The sequence below is a fragment of the Aythya ferina genome (assembly GCF_964211825.1).
Source record: "Aythya ferina genome assembly, chromosome: W".
NCBI lineage: Eukaryota > Metazoa > Chordata > Aves > Anseriformes > Anatidae > Aythya > Aythya ferina.
Window position 1 is genome coordinate 2,161,884 of NC_140313.1, and position 20,964 is coordinate 2,182,847.

General features: G+C 39.8%; 1 protein-coding gene across 25 annotated transcripts in view; it reads left to right on the forward strand.

Moving 5' to 3' along the window:
* The window catches only part of LOC311426293 (dymeclin-like), a 93,735-nt gene that overhangs the window by 579 nt on the left and 72,192 nt on the right, over window positions 1-20,964 (forward strand). For 23 of the 25 annotated variants that reach the window (XM_084502619.1, XM_084502620.1, XM_084502618.1 and 20 more), the window contains exons 2-7: window positions 2,176-2,248; window positions 4,325-4,502; window positions 11,296-11,348; window positions 11,926-12,019; window positions 12,831-12,964; window positions 17,248-17,320. In XM_084502619.1, the coding sequence (XP_084358745.1) occupies window positions 4,363-4,502; window positions 11,296-11,348; window positions 11,926-12,019; window positions 12,831-12,964; window positions 17,248-17,320 (494 nt within the window). In that variant the 5' untranslated portion in view covers window positions 2,176-2,248; window positions 4,325-4,362. Of the gene's footprint in view, window positions 1-2,175; window positions 2,249-3,629; window positions 3,669-4,324; window positions 4,503-11,295; window positions 11,349-11,925; window positions 12,020-12,830; window positions 12,965-17,247; window positions 17,321-20,964 lie in introns of all 25 variants that reach the window. The other 2 variants (XM_084502622.1, XM_084502621.1) reach the window with 1 other exon arrangement.

A 20,964-nucleotide genomic window follows, 5' to 3' on the forward strand; every position in this document is an offset into this window, starting at 1 on the left:
GTGCTGAGGAAGGCCCTGTTCCCTTTTCCACCCCTGCTGCTGCCTCAGGGGAAGCCCCTGGCCGGGTCCTGCTCTGGGGTTTTAACACCACAGCACCTCGTGGGATCAGTTCAGCAGGAAAAAAAATAGAGATATAGCAAATAAACGCTGAACTCAGGTGCCTTGGTGATTTTATCAGGTGGCCAGGAAGATCCCAGGGTGGTTTTAATGCGCCGATGGCTGACAGTTGGGCTCACGGGTTTGTTAAGCCTTGTGAATGTAAGAATCCTCCTCCTTTTGTGTGAGGAAGGTATCAAGAGTCAGAAATCCTGCTCGGTGGCTGATGAGCTGCTGTCAGAGAGGGTGGATAAAGGTGGCGATGACATTTCCTCAACGTGGGCTCTCCAGGGTGGAAAGCCTATTGAACCTGCTAGTAATTATACAGCTTCATTCGCAGTAGATCCTGAAGAGGGGATATAAATCGTGATGTGTAGGGCAGTATAAAATAACATATGCGTGCAAAACACATTTGGCTCTCTGTACTACGTCTGCCTTTTGTGCTGGAGGTAGGTTTCTGGTTGTGGGAAACATTTCAAGCAGATAGCTGTTGTAAAAATGCATGTAATGCCCAATTACAGGAGAGCAGAGATGCCAAAATAACTGTGTAGCCTGTGAGATAGATCAGGATTAAAAAATTGCAGCCCTTTTTAATGGTGTCTGAGCATCTTTCTGAGGCTTAAAGGTAGCTGAATTTTTATTTCTGAAATGCTGCCGTGGTTGATGGACAAGTTCTAGTTGTGTTGGTGGGAAACAAGGAGAACATGTTAAATGTGTGCAACTGCAATCCTCGTGTCCTTTCCGTAAAGAAATAATAGATCATCTTGGTTGATTAAAGCACTGGGCGACTGGAAGAAATTGGAGAGCAACTCCTGGGTTCTGCAGCTGGGCCCGTGCATGCAGACTGGGGGACAAGGGGCTGGAGAGCAGCCCTGCAGGCTAGGACGTGCTTTGTTCTTTATATTTTTTGTTTTTTTAAGCTCTGTCTTCCACGATAGTCTTGCTGAAAGCTATATTTTTTTCTCCTAATGCCTCTAGCACAAGCAGCAGGAGTCTCACTGGTGAGGGCAAACAAAAAGAAATACCTGTCCAAGGTGAAGAGCAGGATTAGTGTTTGAGTTGTTGCTCCTTGAAGCTTTCTCACAGAGGTAACATTTCTTACTGCCCCTGTGCCTTCCCTCTGTGGAGGGATGTGCTACAAAACCTGACGCTGTCGTTCTACCCTCGGATTTGTAGGCGTGATGAAGTAATTATTTAATAAAAAGTTACAGCTGGAATTATGTCGGAGAAACAGAAAAGTTGCTGGTTGCTTTTCCAGCAAAGCAAGCGGTGGACAACAGATAAATTGCTCGTAAAGACTTTAAGATGTGGTTTTCTTTTCTTGCTGCTGAGCATTCCACTTCGTAACAGTGGTGTCCAAAAATGTACCTGTCCCGAGGTGCTGGGACAGGTATAAATCCTAAAATCTAGTTCAGATCCTAAAATCTCCCCCCCATTGGTTGTAAGCGCCTGGTAGATGAGGGAAGGTGAAATCATGGTAATGGGTCAATTGCAATCTGCCAATGGCATCAGTGAAATATTTCAATACAATATTTCAACTGATCAACTTTCAGGCTGTTCGCTGAGAAACGAGGTTGCCCTGAAGATGGAAAAAAAATAACCAGGAAGGGTGAATTGGCAGATTTTGGAGGTTAACCTTGATGCTTTCGGAGGACGTCTGGAAACGTTAGGCTCAGATCCTGCATGTGAATATTCAACTGTGAGGAATAAACAAGGCTTAGACTGTTTATTATCCATGGGGGCAATCTCTGCTCATGTGTTTTGTAGATAAACGTTGCATGTGATGTTTAATCCACAAAGATTTGACTGTAGGTATAAATATTCCTCTAACATGAGGGAGCAGAGAAAATCCGAAGACGTGTGGGTAGTAGAATTCAAATATTGCAGCTAAATAATGCCTACTGTTCCTAAGTCTTCTGGGAAGCTCTGTCTTAGGATTTTGTGGGACGTTTTAACATTTCACAGGTGAAATGGGGTTTGAAATGCTGGGTTCTTGGATGCAAACGGGAATTAGACATTGTGTCAGCTTCCTTGGTACTTGAATATGCAGTGTAACATCTCGTGTTCTTGTCTTTTCAGTGATTCTGGCTACTTTGGCTGAAAGGAAAACAATGTCCTTTTGGATCAGTTGAGAAAGCAGCAAATTGTAAAGGTAAGCCAAGTGTTTATTATATAGAATTGACTTTTTTATTTTTTACTTTTTATTTTTTCAGACATGAAAGTATCAGTTCTTCATTTATTTTCCTGAGATTGTATTCAAGACGCAGCCAAGAGGCTAGATTGCCCCAAAGTCGTCTGTACAACCGTTCCTTATTCTTATATTTTAAAATGAGCACTTCATAATGTATATATATTTGTTTATATTTTGCCATATAGAGATATATTGATAGCTGTATCTTCATCTGTGCACGCAGAGTGTTTTTCAGGCTGTCTGCAGATTCAAGGGCAGCGTGGGAAGGGGGAACTGCTTTGCTCTAAGCCAGCTTTGCGGGCTGGATTAGTAAAATGTCAAAGTTGTGCGACCAGTTGGGGACTTAGTACAGGAATTATAGGTCCAGTATTAAAACTGTTCAAACAGAAGGTGGAGAGGGCGTGACAAGCTTTTCTCCAAGCCCAACAGTGCACGTACTGCTCCTCCATTTGTTCTTGGAAGCTGCTGCTGTGTCGAAGCTCAAATTTTTGTGCATGCTGAAGGGCAAAGGAAGATTTGGCACGCGCCAAGCTGTGAAGAGACGTCGTGTGTCTTGCCCAACTGCTTTTAATTTAAAAAGGAGAATGATAGTCCTGTAACCACTGTTAATAATTAACATTCAGGTCCTGTATAAGGTCAGTAGGCATAAGATTTATGAGTACCCCGATCTGTTTGGGATTGGGGTGGGTCCCGATGCGCAAAGCCACCTCTTGCATTCGGTCTGAAGCATCTGCTTCTCGTGGTGGAGCCGAGTTCCGCCACTGAACAGATGTTGGATGTACAACAGCATGACACAGACCAGGTTATGATCCTTTGGGGGTGTTCCCAGCTTGTTCAGGAACAAAAGGTGTTACTGGTAGTGGTAACAATGCCATATTGAGCTAAATGACTTGCTAATAAATTGTTTCTGTATTTTTTGAGCGAGCAGATGAATCACTTTTCAAGAGAAATATCACTTTTTTTTTTTTTTTTTTTTAACAAGAACTAGTTCAGAGCTCGTTGCCACCTGAACCTCAATTCTTCTACCTTTAAATGATGATCCAGTATCCTCTTATTATGCGATTTTGTCTCTCTTCTGCTTTATTCTCTAGCTTTTTATTGGCTTTATTTCAAAGGCAGTTCACACTGAGTCTTGTGTTTTTGTTTGTGTTTTTTTTTTTTTTTTAACTTGAAGTGGCAAAATTTCTTTTCAGGTAAGATGCGTTTGTTCTGTTCTAGGAGTAAACACCCAGAGTTTTGAAAACCTTTTTAAGCTTGTGCCGTCTAAGAATCCCCCAGTGCTTCTCTGCAGAATTCCCTGGCAGGATCTTACACCAGACCACTTAAATTTTTCTTCCTGCAGGTGATCCCCATGACCAAAGGGCTTCTGCAGGTGCTCCAGGTAGTGTCTTGAGAACTTTTTTTTTTTGCAAAATGCGACCTCTGTCAGGTAATGAGGTTATTGTACCTCTCTCCCTTTCGGTCAGGCTTAAAGGGAGCCTTTTAAAGGAGACCTCTTTATTTCTTAATAGTCTCCCTTATTCAATCCTGACTATACTGGCATCCTGCTCCTGAAATACTTGGGTACTGTGTGCTCACGCTACATCTCTAATACAAGTTCTTCAAGTAGCCTCCACAACGGCTGCAAACATTGCAGATTTTGGTTGCATCTGTTCATTTCTTTTCAGTTTTCCTTATTTTTTTTTTTTTACTGTTTATTAAACTAACTGCTGTGAGAGTTGTCTTGTCTGGAATTAGCTGCTTCTGCACAGATGATGAGTCTCAGCAGATTACTGCTAGAGTGATAATTGATCCTGCATCTTCGTTGAGACCAAGAGTTGCTTCTGGGAAGCATCTTCTACTATACCTGTTCCTGTCCTTACTCCTTGTGCAAGTTCAGCATGAGAAAATACTTCTAATGCCTTCCTACGTGCCTCTGTTTTCTACTTTTCAGTAACTCTTTAAGGCAGTGAACCAAAGCCTTACGGATTGCTGGTTTAAGATCTGGATATTCCTTATTTGTACCAAAAGTTGCAAATATTTCTTTTCTTTTTTAAGAAATGAAGATTTAGAAGGTGATCTGCCAAATAAAGAAGATGGGAGCGAATAGCAGCAGCATCAGCGAGCTTCCAGAAAACGAATACCTGAAGAAGTTGTCAGGAGCAGAGCCTATCTCCGAGAATGACCCCTTCTGGAATCAGCTGCTGTCTTTTAGCTTTACCACTCCAACAAACAGGTAAGATGGTGCTTGTGGAAGAAATAAACCTTGTAATATATTTATAGAAGTGCCAAGTCTGAAAACAAATGAGTATTTTTTATATATGTTCCTATTTTAGGTAGCAAGGGAATAAATGTCTGTATAAAATACTTTTTTGTTTTGTTTTTGTGAGTTCCTTTTGTCCTCATAGCTATATTTGCTATTTATTCCCCCTGATAGACAGAAAAATAAATAAATCAAAAGTGCACTCTGTAGTGTTAGGATTTTTTTGTTTGTTTTGGGGTGGCTTTTTCTGAGCTGAGCAAACCTCTGGTGTTTCTGCAGCGCCAGAAGAATCCAATGCATGATGTTTCCTCTGAACTTACAGTGAATTGTACATCCCCTGTGGCTTAATTGTAGGTTAGCTGTTGAGTTCCTTTTTTTTTTTTTCCTGTCTTTTTTTTTTCCTCCTCTTTTACAATTTAAAGGAAGTTTGGCAGTTTTGTACATCTTACCACTCTAGCAACTGATGTGGCAATAAACGGAACGTGCTCTCCGTAGCACGTGTCCAGAAATACGTGTGTTCAGACTCATTTTAACCCAACTCCGTTGCCCTGCATAAGGATTATCAGTTTTACAAGAACAATCTGGAATTCTTAATCTCTTTTTACATTTTACAGAGTGACCTGATACTTCTCTGTCAGGCAAACGTCGTATTTAAACCCTTTATTATTAGCAGTATTCCCTTGTGAAGTGCTTAGCTTTTGAATAAAGGTTCTTAAATGTCTAAACACACTTAAAACAGGTGTAAATAGACCAGTATGTGTTACTGCTGAAATATGGACCAGTTATCATCTTTAATCAATTGAAAATATATTTGAGAACTGTTCTGGCCGATGTTATTCACATCTTTCAGTTATTTCTTAAAGCAGAATCCCTGTCAAAGTGAATGAAAATCAAAGATTTTTTTTAAAGAAGGGGGTAAAACTGGTGCAGAATTTGACTACGCTGAGCTCTTGAGTATTTCGTATAAATGAGTGATTGAGTAAAGGATGAAACAAAATTTCTAGTGAGATAGTTCACGTGTTTTATGACTTCAGGGAAAATGGTCAAGGTAAGCAACCGAGTGGCATTTACTAACCTCTATTTTTGTAATGATTGCGGAGAGGGAAGGATTTTGGCTTCTGCATCATGGGAATAGCCAGAAGTTAGCAAGAAAACCTCAAAGTGTTGTAAAGCTTGTAAAGGACAGTACGTATTTGGCAGTGGGTGAGGGAACATTGCTGTCTCTTCTCTGAGGAAGCAAGAATTGTTTAGAGCCCACCTGTGACAAGCTGGGCAGTATTCTAAGAGGTCATGTATTGCTGCATTGGGGCTTTTAGGGGGAAGTAAAGAAGTAAAGAACTTCCTACCGAGGTAAAAAAAAAGTCTTTCGTAGCTTGATTTATAATTTTTTTTTTTGTGCCTATTTCGTGGTGTCGGATCTGGTGCAAGATGAGTGTGTTTAAACAAAAAAAGAAAAAATATTAAAAAAAAAAAAACACACAAACTTGATCCAAAAGCAGGTTGAAAGTTTAATTAGCTGAACACCAGATGGTGCTCTTGCCTGGCAGCTGGAAGAGATGTATTTTTAGAGACATCTTTTGTCCGGATTAATTGGAAGGAAGCTGACATTTCCCATGAAGTTGCACCTACCTGCGAGAACCGTTTGACAAATGATGTCAGACAACGTTGGCTGCACAGCACCCTCAACCGTTGTCTAAATCGGATAACCTTGCCTGCAGGGACAGAACGATAGAGGTCAGTGTTCATTTTAGAGATTGAAAGCTCGTGGAAGATCAAGTGAACCCTGTTTTGTTGTAATGAGGATGGAGTGTAGGTCATACTCTTGACAGGAGCAAGGTGCTAGTTTTGGACTGTGGGGGAGAGGAGCCAATTTTCACCTGTCAAGACAGAATTTAAAGTTTTCTGCTCTTCCCATTCTATTTTCCCATTAGCCTGTAGCAAAATTAGTGTGTTTATGGTAGGTGACACAATGCCTTAGCCACCAATCTACCAACACTTGAAGGAGAATGTTTGGAATCTCTTAGGCATTTTTCCTTCTTCTCTGTTCCAAATGAGTCCGAGTACCTGCTGATCGCAGCAGCTAAAGGAAAATCTGGGCTGAAATCCTCAGTTGGATCTTTTTCATTATTTGTTTAATCCCCAAACTCAAAAGCTCAAGACCTGGGCTTGAGAGTTGATCTGCAGTTGATGATTTTGCCTTTTTTCCTTTTCAGTTTAGTTGATTTCTTCCTCCATTCATCCATTATTTTTCATTTTCCTGCTTCTTTCTTTTGCTTTCTCTCCTCACCCCCACCTGATGGCTTAGTAAATGAGTGTGCTTGAGAAAAACATATAAAAAAAGAGGTTTACACACACAATATCTTCACTGGGATTATTTTTTTGGCTCAGTTAACTTCTGGATCTGTTTTTCTGATGAATGCAAGGTGGTTTGCAGGTGCAGTTTGCCAAATACTGGTGCTGGTGACTCCAAAGTTGCTGCGTTGGCAATCCTGATGCAAGATAACTCTTACCCACGCAGTAGCCCTTTAGCATTTACATGGGTCCTGCCCCTGCACTGCCCCTTCCAGTATTTAGAAGGATCTTCTGTGAGTTGAATCAGGAATTTGTCACGATTACTGAGCAGGTAAAATACCTGCTGCAAAAACTCCTGTAATTCTGTAAAATGCAACCTCCTCCTTGGCAGTGTTGTGAGTTACAACACTTTTATGATGGAAAACTTAAAACGGAGTGAACTAAGGCAGAGCTTGCTGAAAATCATGTGCTTAGTATTTACTGTCCTGCTTTTTTCCTTCCCTGGAGTTTTTAAATGAGTGGCTGCTTACAGAATAGTGTGCATGAGCCTTTAATGGAAAGACATAAAAACGAGCGACTTTTTATGTTGCCTTAATATGGCATGTTTTGAAATCGGTGCCATCAATTATGTGCAGCTTTTTATTCTTTGACGTCTTTCCTCTGAATACTCCATTAAAGTCAGCATTCCCACAGTATGAATTTACTGAATGGGCCGATTTTTCTGTTGTTTTTTTTTTTTTTTGTATTCAATGGCAAAGTGAAAACTGTCAGGAAATCTGCCCCCTGCTTTTTTTTTTTTTCTTCCTTTTTCAGAGGGGTTGGCTGACAGCTCCAATTCGGATCTGGTAGGTGTCCCTGTCTGTCTAGGTGTGTTTATAATTACAGTTTGTGCGCAGAGCACTTCGACTGGCAAAGCTGAGATGTTCTAAAACAGAACATCATTTTCTGCTGCTTAAAAGCCTCTTGCATCGTGATGCTTTTAAAATGAAAGCAGAAAAAAACATATTCTTCAAAGATAAGTGCTGGGAAGTAACTTTCACTCTCTTTTATTAGTTGCAGTTTTGCTCAAGTTTGTGGGGACTGAGTGTTGGTAAATATCAAGTCAGGCAACTGAAACAAATTCAAGCACTCTAAATTAACTCCACTAATTATTTCTTATTTTTTTTCTCCTTCTCTTTTGGAGTTAATGTGTTTTTTACAATATATGCCAGAACAGCTGTCACAGAATCTGGCTTTCTGGTAGGATGGAGCCAGAAATATAAATACGTTGTCAATGAAAACTGATTTTTCTTCTTTTTTGAGCAGTAGGCTGCCTAATTTACCTTTCTTCCCCACCTTTACAAAAACAACAACCTGCTGATGAACTTCTTGTTTTCTAAGTAAGCAGAAGTACCAACAAAATAGAAAACTTGACGTGAGATTGGTGATTAAACAAAAGAAGAGTGATTTTAGCAGGACAGAGGAGAACGCATGCTGTTTAAATACCCTTTCAATATTGTTTTACTTGGTCCATAATTGCTACCTAAACATAATGGTAACTCATAATTTTTCTTTCATATTTTCACTACACTCTTCTGAAATACAAAAGGGCAATTATTGTGCTTGTTTCTCTTCCCCTTTGTCCAAGGGTAAGTGCATCCAATCCCCAGATGGCATTTATATGAATCATTTAGTTTGCAAAAAACCTTCAAGATCTTTAAATTCAACCATCAACCTGACCTGCTGGGTCCCATCACTAAACCAGCATCCCTGAGGGGCTGCAGGTGGGTTGCCTGCACAGTAATCCTCAGTGGTAACGTGAAGCAGAGCAAGAGTTCACTTAGCTTGCTCGTTTATTGCTAGAAAGTTTTCTTAACAGAAGCTCGTTGGGCGTGTGCTAATTGTTCTCATAGACCAGGCGATGTTCTACTCTTCCAGCCCAAATCAGTCTCCTCTATAATTGTGTCCTAGAGAATACCGTGCCTCAGAAGCTTAATTTCTGAAGCATTTCTTTTGTGCCATCTTAGGAATCTTAGCTCTGGCATTTTCCACCTAAATGTTAATATAATGTTATCTTCTGTGTTCACAGCACACAAAAAACCACGCAGACAGCTTTTTCCAGGCCTCTCACTTTTCTTTCCTGCTGGAGTTGATGAAAACTGCTTCTAAGCTAGTGCTAAGCTTTGCCCCAGGTACCTGGAAATGGGCTTGTATGGTTTTTTTTGCCCTTCCCACAGCCAGTATGCTCTCTCCATGAATTTATCCTCGCAGGCCGAACAATTAGCAATAGTTTTAATTCTGTTGGGTGTAAGGACATTATGTTGTGTGCATAGTAGTTGCCTCTCCCTAGGTGTCTTTAATGCTCCAACTGAAGCTTTGCAGATGTTGCCTGGTGTTCAGGATGGCAGGATTCAGGCCTGTACTCTTGTTCTGTGAACGAGGGGAGAGAGAGGGGTGGTTTATAAGCATTAAACTTCATTTTGGTGGTGTTAGGAGAAAGAATCGCTCCGTTGTTTGACTTCTGAAGTTCTGAATTTCTCGCTTGGTTTGCCCCTGTTCTTGATCCTGGCAGCTGTGCGATTTGTTCCAGGGTTGTGTGTTTTTGAATAACTTGGAGGGGGGGGAAAAAGCAACGCTTGGAAGAATGCTTTCTTTTAAAACCTAAATGCTTAGAAATTAGGGGAAAATGAAATGTAATTAAAAGATTAGTGCATACGTCTACAGCTTAAATCAAAAAAGCAATTACAATAATCACGCAGGCTGTATTCCAGAAGTCCCTAGCATATCTGGATAATAGGAGTTGGATCGTTTTTTGTTGGATTAAGATTATTCAGGACCTAAGAAGCCTGTAGCAGGTTGGTGTCCAATATAATGTTCATCTGGCTTTTCAGCACTAGGGAGGGAATACGTCCTGATGACAAGTGGCCAGCTGGACAAAGCAGAAGTCAAAACAGAAAAATCCTTTTCATCCAGACCTAGCAAACAGCACTGTGAGAAATCTTAAACTTTTAAAAAATGAACTTGTTTCTTTCTTGAAGTATTTCCTATTGAAAAGCTTAGAAATACTTCTTTCAGTTCCTGTTCCTACCCATGTCTTGACCTCTTCTAGTCCTTGATTCTGGGCACAGGTTACTCATCAGAAATGAAATTGATGCTTAGGAAGCAACAGCACCTTTGGCACTCTGATTATGGCAATATTAATTTTTTTGCTATGTTTTTATATGAGAAAAATGCTTGTGTGGAGGCCACAATGTTGAGTTGAATTAAACCCCCTAAATTTTATCATGGCCTCTTTGAATTGAGGATGAATAGGAGGGGAGAGTCAGCCCAAGAACTCCTGGAGAACAAATGTCTACCCCTGACTATTTTTTTTTTAGGGATTTATTCTTTTTAACACCTTCTTTTACTGGAAAAAGTGAAATATTCTGTTGGAGGCCTGGAAGTAGTGTACAGAATGAAGAAGAACAGTTTGTAACAGGTGTAGGTAAGATACACTTCAAAGTGCACGAGAACTTTTTCCCCCTGAAAGATGATTTCATTCTGACATTTCACTGTTTACCTACCAGATTCAGTTTTACCTCTCTGGTAGCTGCTTTTCTTGAGGCATTGGTTGAACATCCAAAGTTTATTCATCTACCGAGCCTCGTGTAATAATTTTCTGATGAAATCCATCACTGCACGCGTTTCATCGTTTCAGAAAAGCGTGTTGGTTTTCTCAGCTGTTTTGAAATGTGAGTTTGGAAACCGAGTTAATTTCTTAAGCAAAGTGGCATAGGAGATCCAGAGAAGTGTTTCATCTTTGAGGATTGATTACTTCATACTGGTAGGTTTGTAAAGATAGAGTTATATAAATATTTCTACGTGTTTGACACAGCTGGTGTTCAGTTTCAGTGGCTGTTGGCAGGTTCTGTGTTGGTGTTTTATTGTTCTTTTAAGCTGATGTTTTTCCATTGAGGCGTACCAGCAGGCGATTTAGTGAATTTATGAAAAATTTGGTATATCCGACGTGATTCTTGCAGTAAAGTAATAACATTGGCTGACAGAGAGGGGTTCTTGGCATGAGGTTGAATGTCAGGGTGAGGATTCTGAATTTACGCTTTTTAATAAAATGTTACTTCACAGGCTAACTTTTGTTTTAAAAACAAAGCAGTTTCTTCTGCAGGCTGCAGTTCTCTGCCCGTTTTCAGTAGCATCAAACCAAACATGGCAACATCAAAGCCAGAAAGGTGGGAATAGAAACAAGCGATGGAGTGACATCATCTCACTGATGGACAATTCACTTGCAAATATTAATTTCCTCTTTTAATAGCTTCTCTGCTTCTGCAGCTGCAAGATTTGCTTCACATTGTACTGCTCAATACCTGTGTAAATCAGCTAAAAGATGGCTAAAACGAAGTGCTCCATAGCAATGCGTAATTATTTTGTAAAGAATTTGCAGTTTAAGTGTGGGAACTCCAATTATTAATATAACCACTCTTTTTTTTTTTCCCCTTAGTGCGGAATTAAAGCTCTTGGAAGAAGCCACTATCTCAGTCTGCAAGTCTTTAGGTGAGAAATTGTGACATCTTTTTGCCATGTGGTTGGTCAGTAAATTTAAGAAACACGATGCGTATATCCATATCTTTTTTTATATATCCCAAATTTTTAGAAACTTAGTCTGTTAACTATTTTTTCTAGAACTTAAAATGACTAAAACGATGAAATAACTCCATCCCTACTCTCTCTCTCTTTCCCTGTGCCCTCCGAGCTAATCGGGGATGAAAGGGAAGGGATAATACAAATAACATCAACGATGTTCAAAGAAAGTAAAAGCTAGTTGTGAAAAACCTGCACAGTTTCCCCGATAGGAAACTGCTGTGCTGTATGCAAGCCTTGGTAAGGAAGTGGTATGGGGCTTCACATTTGGAATATTTTAAATTGAGGCTGAAAAGTGCAAAAAGAACGATCTTGGAGTAGCAGGGCATGTACTGGGGAATCTTAGAAGTAAAATAACAGCTGCATGGGAAAACATGCTGCATTTGATGTGGAAATACTTAAGGCATTAAAATTTGTTTTCACTCTGAACTAAAATGTCTCAACTTATTAAAGGTACCTAATTATCATGTCTATTCAATTCCTTACCTAGTTGAGAAGAATCCTCGAACGGGAAACCTCGGGTCATTGATAAAAGTCTTTCTTTCTAGAACCAAAGAATTAAAAATATCGGCAGAATGTCAGAAGTAAGTACCCAGAAATAAAGCTGTGTGCCATTTCACGTTGTTTACCTTCCTTTTTTTTTTTTTTTTTTTTGCTAGCTGCTTTGCTCTAGCTAGTTAACATGTTTACAGACTGAAAGTTAAGACATTGTTTGAAATAATTAAAAGCGTTTCATACTTTATCAAGGATAGATCGTGAAGTATAATAGATTGTTGGGGGAAAAAATAGATGTTTGTGTTCCGTGTGGTGCATAGCCATAATTGTGTACAGAAGAGATGTGACTTTAGGCTAACTTCTGCCTTCCCTATTGTGAAGTCCTGAGGGGTTTTTGTCATAATTTTCTCTGGGTGGACCCCACAGTAGTAAACATGCAGCACACATTCTCTGTTACCAGAACTCCAACCCCTTGGAACACAAATCAAATTTCAGAGGAGAACTGAATAGCCTGTGATGCATGAGATTTCCTTCCTATATGATAGGTGTAAGGGTTAAGAGTGTATATTATTCAAAGCAAATGTTAATTTAATTCTTAAGTGCTTGATTTAGAGAGATTTTAAAAATCACCTGTCTACCTAAATCTTGATTAATCAAGTTTCTCGGGAATGCTTTCCAATTGGATTGGGTTTGAGCATTAAAAAAACAAAACAAAACAAAAAAACACACACACACAAAAAAAAAAAAACTTTTGTATAAAGACACATTTCAAAAATGTTCTTTTTATTGTCTTCTGCTCTAGGAATCCCCTTTGTTACTCTGTCATGTATCGTGTGAGTTTTGATGCATGCTGGCACTTCACATGTTACTGATTCCCATTTGTTTCTGCTTCCTTTCTAGTCACCTCTTCATCTGGCAGGCTCACAATGCCTTATTTATCATCTGCTGCTTGCTGAAAGTGTTCATCAGTAGAATGTCAGAAGAGGAGCTGCAACTTCATTTTACTTACGAGGAAAAAACACCGGGCTCATACGGTATGTCTATGGCATTGCGAATAAAACAAATATTCCACAAGAAAGTAATGAGTTCTGATGTTGTAGTAAGAATCCAAAACTTTGTTTGAAAACCAGAAGTAATAATATTGCCACATCGTACACCACCTTTCACTGTTCAGGACAACCTGCGAGATTGAAAGCATATAGACAGTGTTAAAACTGGCTTCTTTCTTTGGAGTCTGAAGTAATTCGGTGTTTAACAGAAATATTCCCAGGCATCATTTGGCTTTTTTTTAAATAGTTATTCAAAACAGGCATTGTAGATTTAGAATTGTAGACTTATTATTGGTCATACTATTTATAAGCAGTAGCGATTGGGTTTGTAACAGCTCTTTGATTGGAAGTGATCCTTTGCGAAGGCAAAAGCTAAATTGTGGCTGATGGGCAATAGTTCTTCCAAAAGTACAGGGAAAGTGAGTTTAAGCAGAATGATTAAAAAGAAAAAGTGCTTCTCTAGGAAAAAAAATGTTCTGCATAAAAAAAGGAGATGGTTTGGGGGAATGGCTGTATTATTTGAACAATTTCCCTGCTACCAGCTGGTTAAACAAACAAAAGAAATTAAATAAAAAAAAAAGCTCACTTCTTGCTTTAGTGGTGTGGTGTAGCACGGTAAAAGAGCTGCAAAAGCTGCGATGTTTCCTTAGCTCGAACCTCTGCAATCTTTATTCTTTGCTCTGGGAGTTCCTAAGAGTATAGGATGACAAGTGGCTGTTATCACTGGGCTAGCTCCGTGTTTATAGGATCTTTGTTAGCACTTGACTGTAATTCTCTGTGACATTTATTAGTGATAATTTCGTGCATATTGATGGCAGGCGTACTTGGCAATTATCTTTGAGCTGAATGGGAGCTGGATGTTCCTGATTAGGAAGGTAATTGTGTGTGGTCTGCTGTTAGAGCAGGGGACTGAAGGCAGGAAATGAGTTCCTCATCAGCTTTCCCCGCTCAACTATGGGCTGAGGCCAGCTTCTTGTGCCTCGGGTTTCCACTTGGGGACCGTTTTCGGGACCTTTTTTGAGGTATTGAGGTTCAGAGCATGTTATGCTTATGTAGCCATCCGTTCTTGTTGTGAATAAATCCTTCATGTATAAAGAAATCCTTTAAAAAATATATATGGGGTGTATATATTAATACCTTCACTATATGAAATGTATGAATATACACTATATGAATTATAATATTATATAATTATCTATAATTATATATTCATATATTAATTATATATTAATATATTATTGTATAATATATGAATATATAATGTATGAATTCACTATATGAAAAGTATCATTTGCAGAGTGTAATGAAATGTTCTTGTATTAGGGCTTATTAGATTAAGCGGAATAAAATGATTTTTGTTTTTATTTTCGTAATTAAGCGTAGCTTTCTGGAGTATTCTTTACATTCTATAGAGTGTCCTTTAAAAACAAGAAAAACAGAATTTGTTCTGAAGTTTATACAGATTTATTAATACTTAGGGTGCACTCTTCAGTCTTGGCCTTCTGAGAAAGGTAAATTTCACCGTAAAACCGTGCGGTGGTCTTTTTTTTTTTTTTCTCTTCAAACCATTAGCATCATTTTATTTTCCTTTCAGCCTGGGAATCGTAGTATCATTGATTTTATTTATTTTTTTTTTTAATGACATCCTAGTAGCATTCTGTGAGTGTCAATACAGCACCTGTTAGCTCAGAGAGCCTAACTGCAGTGTCAGCACATTGATCTGCTCGCTCTGCAGTCAGTATCAGTCCCTGCTGTGTAATGTTTGGTATTTCAGGCAGAAATGTAAATGACAGAAATGATCTATGGAAAACATCCTTGTCACTGGCTACTGAGAAATGTTTTGTCATGTATGACACATCCACTATTTAGGTAGCATTTTATAACTGTCTCATCTGGGAGAATCGCCTCCCAGACTTTGCAGTTCATTGCTTTCACTCTTTCTGAACGTATTGATCCCCTTCCAGAATAATAAATCATTAATAGAAATTTGCTCCTTTTGGCAGTTTTCAGATGGTTCCTTAGGCCGGGAATTTACAGCCTTTACCACTTCATCCATAACTGGGAATTTGTGTATAACTTCGGAAGGTATTGCGCAACTTTTGGTTGTAGGAAAGTGCTTACAGACTTAAATCACATCTTAATTTCAGCTAAAACTTCTTGATATTAGTAAATCCTAAATTGGGCTGGGCTAAAGTGGACTGGAGTAAGTGATACTAGCGTAGACCATTCATCTTTTGCTGTTTCAGGACTTAAATACGGCTGGTGAAAAATGCATACTGGCCTTTTTTAAAACCGTGTCTCTTTGCAGTTGCTTCTTCACCACGATAATTTAGAAGATGTGCTTGGTGTTGCTCTGTGCAAGCGTGCTCTAATCTTGTCCGGACAGCTTCACCCTTTGCTTCTTTCCCCCCCCCGAGGCTTTACATGGGTCTTTTGATCCAAGTATGCGATCTATTAACGCGGAGGAGCATTGTGTGTGTTGTCTTTATCCTGCTATTGAAAGCCGCTGTTTCTGAAAACGCTGTGTTCTGTGTTTACAGCCCTCTCTCACGTTATAGATTTGGCACGCCTCCGGGTCATTGTCTCGGAAAGACGAGAATTCAACGAGAACGCCTGCGCCCCGATGGGGGGAAAGGATACATTAATTATTGGAGCTGAATGACATTGATTACAGCAATTAAGTTTGTTGGGGGGGGGAGGAAAAAGTAATTTGAGAACAGCAGGAGAGGCGAACATCTTCCATTCTACGTGATTGTGCCAACCTAGTAGTTTCTTCCTTTATTTTGAGTATCAAGTGTGGGGGAAAGCCCTCGAATACTTAGCTAGATGACTTTTCAGAACTTGTTCTGTAAGCATTTTTTTTAGATGCTCATTTTTTTTTTTTAATTTTGATTTCTTTTTCCTAACAGGAGCTGCATTGTTATTACTCATGGGGGATCCTATATAAAGGAAACCATGTTTCCATGATAAAAAATAAACCGATTTCCTTTAGATTGTGCAGTTCACTAGGTGACGATTTTTAATGCGATCTTAATAAACCCATTGTGGAAAGCAATAATTTGTGCTTTATCGTGGATATTCCCCCCGGCGTGCTTCTTAAAATTAAGTGTTTGGAATTGAGAACAACCTAGGTTAAACGGAGTGACACTGCCATAACCCGGCTATAGTGCTGTGTTTATTGCACGACCCGTTGATCTGAAGATACAATATCAACAAGCACTTGTGTGATCGTTGTGCTGTAATGCCACTTTGGCAGCGCAGAAGGAAAAACTGTGCTCTCAGGCATTCAGCACCATAAAACCCTGCACTTTTGTGTCATTTGTATCGTCTTATTTTATTCTGAGAGCATTAAAAAACTCCTGAGCCAAGGGATGCATCTTCTCTTACTTCTTATTATATGCCATCGTCAAATGGCTTAATGAACTTTTTTCCTCTGGCGAGGAACTCTTTTGTTCCACTTGCATTGAAAAACTGCAGGGCTGATTTAAAACACTGCCGGGTTCGTTGCTTCCAATAGCTGTAGCTTTCAAATAATTGTTGATCATCCCATGAATTTTTAGTTGCATTGTAAATCGGCTGAGAATAATGTTGCGCTTTTAAAATTCAAGAATCTTTACTTGTCGTTGAAATGTGTTTAAAAAAATCTCTCTTCCAGAAGTAAACCTGTGTTGTTGCAAAGTATTTTGTGGACTTAATTGTTTAAGAGTAGCAATAATGGGTGCTATAGGCTGGATTCATTTGGAAGTCCACCATTCAGAATATTGTTCAGGATGTTCTAGATGAATGAAGCTATTTTTTTAATCTGTCTCTGCTTATTCTTCATTTGGGGGAAAAAAATGGTGGGGAAATAGGAGGAGTGCAGGGAATTTTGAGAGGAGACCTGAACTGTGGGCATGTCAAAGTCCCTAGTGATCAATCTGTTAAAACTGTTAGTAAAAACACCATTTAATAAGAGCTTAGGTAAGTAGTGAAGTAAAGCTTGATATGTTCGATATTAGCACACATCTGATGATACCAGTATCTAATTTAACGTATCCAAATGTTATTAGTTTTTTGTTTTATATATAAAAGCCCTAGCATCTCTGCACTCTCTGGTGACGATCCCAAATGCATTCCATTTCAAGTAAAAATGCTGTCGTCTTAAATAGAATTCCCCTTCTGGTGTTTGTCCCTAAATTAAAACGTTGATCATCTGGATCTGTGCTTAAATCTATGCTTTCTTCTGGTGTTTGAAAATCCAGAAAACCTTTGGTATGCTTCTTTTTCAGGAACAGAGTGTGAAGACCTCATAGAAGAGTTGCTGTGTTGCCTCATCCAGCTCATTGTTGAAATTCCCCTCTTGTAAGTTGCCTTTTTTTGTTGTTTTTTTTTTTATTTTTCCAGCCCCTTTCTGTTTATTAAAACAGAAAACCCACTCCGTTTATTAAACGGAGCATTTGAGAGAACATAAAACTCAAAGAGTTTTGCATCTCCAGAGCAAAGTTGATCTGTTGACACTGCTTTTCCGATGCATCTGCTTTATCTGAGGTGTGTTGATTCCACGTCTCATTGCAATGTGAGCCGTAGGTTGAACAGCAATAAGTGGGACAATAAAACTTAGGAAAATGCATATTATGGTCTTGTTCTCCAGCATAAAATATTTACCATGTTGTAATGCCTTAATTAACACCTTTTGCCTGCATCATGGAAGGGGAAGTAAGGAAAAGTAGATACAGGAAAAGATTAGAGATTACTTTTTACTTTCTTTTCTCTTAGATCGTGTTTACTCTGTAAATTACGTCCCCGCTTTTTATCAGAGGGGTAGTTCCTTTCCTGCCTAGCTGGAATAAATCAAGCAAATTTTAAACCAAGCAAATTTTAAACCAAGCCTGTGAATTTTGGGAAAGAATAGATTGTCTCGGTGGCCTCCGTGAAATATTTTGATTTGTAATGATTTCCATAGTGGGGTTTAGGGCCACTTGCTAGAGGATAGGCAGCTTTGGCGGCTTACAGCGACGCTCCTAACAGAGCGTGTGCCTGTAAAGCTGCTAGTAAAGATGACTTTGTTGTGACAGATCATGCAAATCTCCACGCTGAGCCTATCTTTCAAACTGAATTCAGAACAGGAACGTTTTTGTTCGGAGCATTCGATAGTCTTAACAGAGGATTGTCACCGTTAGTGTGTCCCTCGGGTTCTATAGATGCAGTTTCAGGAAGGAGTACAGCTGGCAGCAGCTGTCTAGGTAAATCCAGGTTGAAAGTTTGTTTTTTTGTTGTTTTTTCCTTTCCTTCACTTAAATGCTGAGATTATTTTTCAGGCATGGAAGGCCATCCCCATATCCAAAATATATGCAGAGGTAGCTGTGTAACAGCCCTGCTAGCTTTGCTTTTGGACTCTGCAGCATTGTGGTCTGATATCTGAGAGTCACTATGAGGATCCGGAATAACCCTTTTGAGAAGCAGGCTCCGCTGCGTTGCACAAAATGTCAGTGGGGAGAGGTTTCGCATATTAACGTTTAATTTTGAGAAGTTTTATAGGAGCTGCAGCGTTATTGCGTTTCAGGAATCAGACTTGTGCAGTCCACTATAACGCTCGCGTTCCAGCACGTTGATGTTTGATTTATGGCTCCCTTGGGTCCGTTATGGATACTCTGCTGCTTCTTTGGTCTTGTTAACACCCAGGAGTCTACATTAATGACCCAAACTGCACAGTCAGCAAAAAGATACGACTCGAGCGTTTAATTGTATGAGTTTTACGTAGAAACCATCGCGTTTTGTTGCACAACGGAGCTCCCAGGGCTTGAAATTAGGAAGGTTTCTTTCAGCAGCTTGTTAAGGGCTGCTCTACATGACTGCACATCTGGTTGTTATCAGTACATTTTCACTTCATTAAAAACTGCAAATGCGTGTGGAGGAAAAATGAAATGCTGTGATCTGGTTACATCACCGTTATGTAGCACCCTGTAGTGCCAGGAGAAGTGAGTTGATGTTTCTATTGCATTCCATTATTTTTTTTTTATAGCTGAAATTGTTTTAGGCTGCGATCTTAGTGACTTCCACGTTTAAATGTTAACCGTGTTTGACTCGTTTAAGGGTGCTCCCCACGCTTCCTGGCAGCTTAAAAGTCAAATTTAACAAGAAAAACGGAGCGATGGCTGATTATAAAGCTCCATGGAATGATCACTGGGTCCGAACAATGCTGTTGAAAGATAATGAGAAATGTTTAGTTCTACTTTTCGGAAAAAAAAAGAAAACATTCAAGGAACTTTTATCACAATTGTAGTAGCTCCAGTGGTTGAAGAGCTATTTGAGCGTTTTTGGCAACTCTGACTGAGCATCAAAGGGACACTTCCATCTGTTGAAACTTAGGTTGAAGCCAGCAAAAGGATCCAAACTGAGAGGTCGGTGTTACTTTGCACTGGAGATCCTCAAGGTTTTAGGCTCTTGTGCTCTGTGTAGGAGAGATTTGAGCATGAAGGCAGCTTTGCTTGCTGCTGTACCTCGTGGCGCAGCAGAGCAAAATGTTCATCATCCTCGGAGAAGTTTTGCGTTGTGTTTTTTGGTGAGACCAGGCCTGGGATGTTTCCTTTTTGCCTCTGGAGTGAGTAATGAGCAAGTTTGGCTGCATGTGTGCTGTTCGATGTGACCGTGACACACAATCTGCTGTGGGACTGCTTGCTCAACAGCATGGCAGAGTAGGAACACCTTTAGTCAGCTGGTTTTTTGTTCAATAAATCAGTCTTTCAAGGTTTTTTAAATGATTATTGAAGAATTTTCATCACCCTTAGATCCCTTCTTCTGGTGGCAGACGTGTGGCCTCTTACGTGTTTAAAAGTCCTATGCAGAAGAATCTTTATCTGTCACATTCTTTTTTTTTCTTCTAATTTTATTCCTTTTTCACTGCAAATTGCTAACTCACATTCACCTTGCAACAGGCTTCTTAATCCCAGGCTGCAGCAGCAGAGGTCAGTGTCATTTATCGTGTGCTTTGCTGTGTAATCAAGCTCTCGATAATGTGCTTTCTCTGTGTGGTTTTCAGCCCTGTTTTTTTTACAAAAGATACTGGACACATCTTGAAAAACGCCCGCTTTCTAGTACTTCGTTTGTTCTCTGGTCTGGGTAGCGAAGACACCAAGGGATTGAAGTCAACCGTGTGTCCTTTTGGTGCCTTAAGAGCTGCTCTTTGCTTTCCTCGAGCATAATTGAGCTGTAATTAATGTCCCGTAGCACTGGCTGCAACGCTGCACTCTTGCCATCAGCGGGTGTAAAGTTAGGAGTGATTCCAAGAGGAAAGAGTGCTCATTTTGAGTTGTGCTTGCATCCTGAGACTGATAACCAGACGCTCTCCTTGCTTTTCAGTTTTCAGAACCGATCCTATTCTCTTCGGTGACTCCTCTTTCACCTTTCTGCTGGGCCCTCAGGAAGCAGGGAAATGCAACCTGGTTCCTGGATGATTTGAGAGGCTTTTTTTTTTTTGTACGAATCAGCCCTTTTGGCAACTCTCCGAAATTAGAAAACGAGTTACCTTTTAACCTTTTAATGCTCCGAGTAGGCAGCTCCGGCTGGGTGAAAGTTCAGGAAAATATTTAAGCAGGGAGGGGGTTTGGTATAGCGGTGCAAGCTGAAATTCAGAGGTTTTGTTTCTGACCCTTCAGCCTGTTTGCTCTGTAGGTGTGAACTAATTAGCTCTCGGCCTCTGTTTGCGAAGGTGTTGAAATAGTTGCATTTCACTGAGGTGTTAATGAACGTGTTTACAGGAGGATGTGTCTCCGGAGCAGTAATTGAAGCTCCTAGCAGAGATTTTCTTCGATCTTAATCTCGGGTCCTCTTTCACAGACCTCTCTCCGAGGCAGGGAACGAAGCTGAATGATGCGGTGAGCACAGAAAGCAGCTGCTGAAGTTCTTGGTAGATAATACCCATCCACTTCTTAATTTTGAACAGGAAAAAAAGCAAATTCCAGGAGGCTTGGGAGCTGTCCACTTGTCTGTGGGTGCAGGCAAGTAAT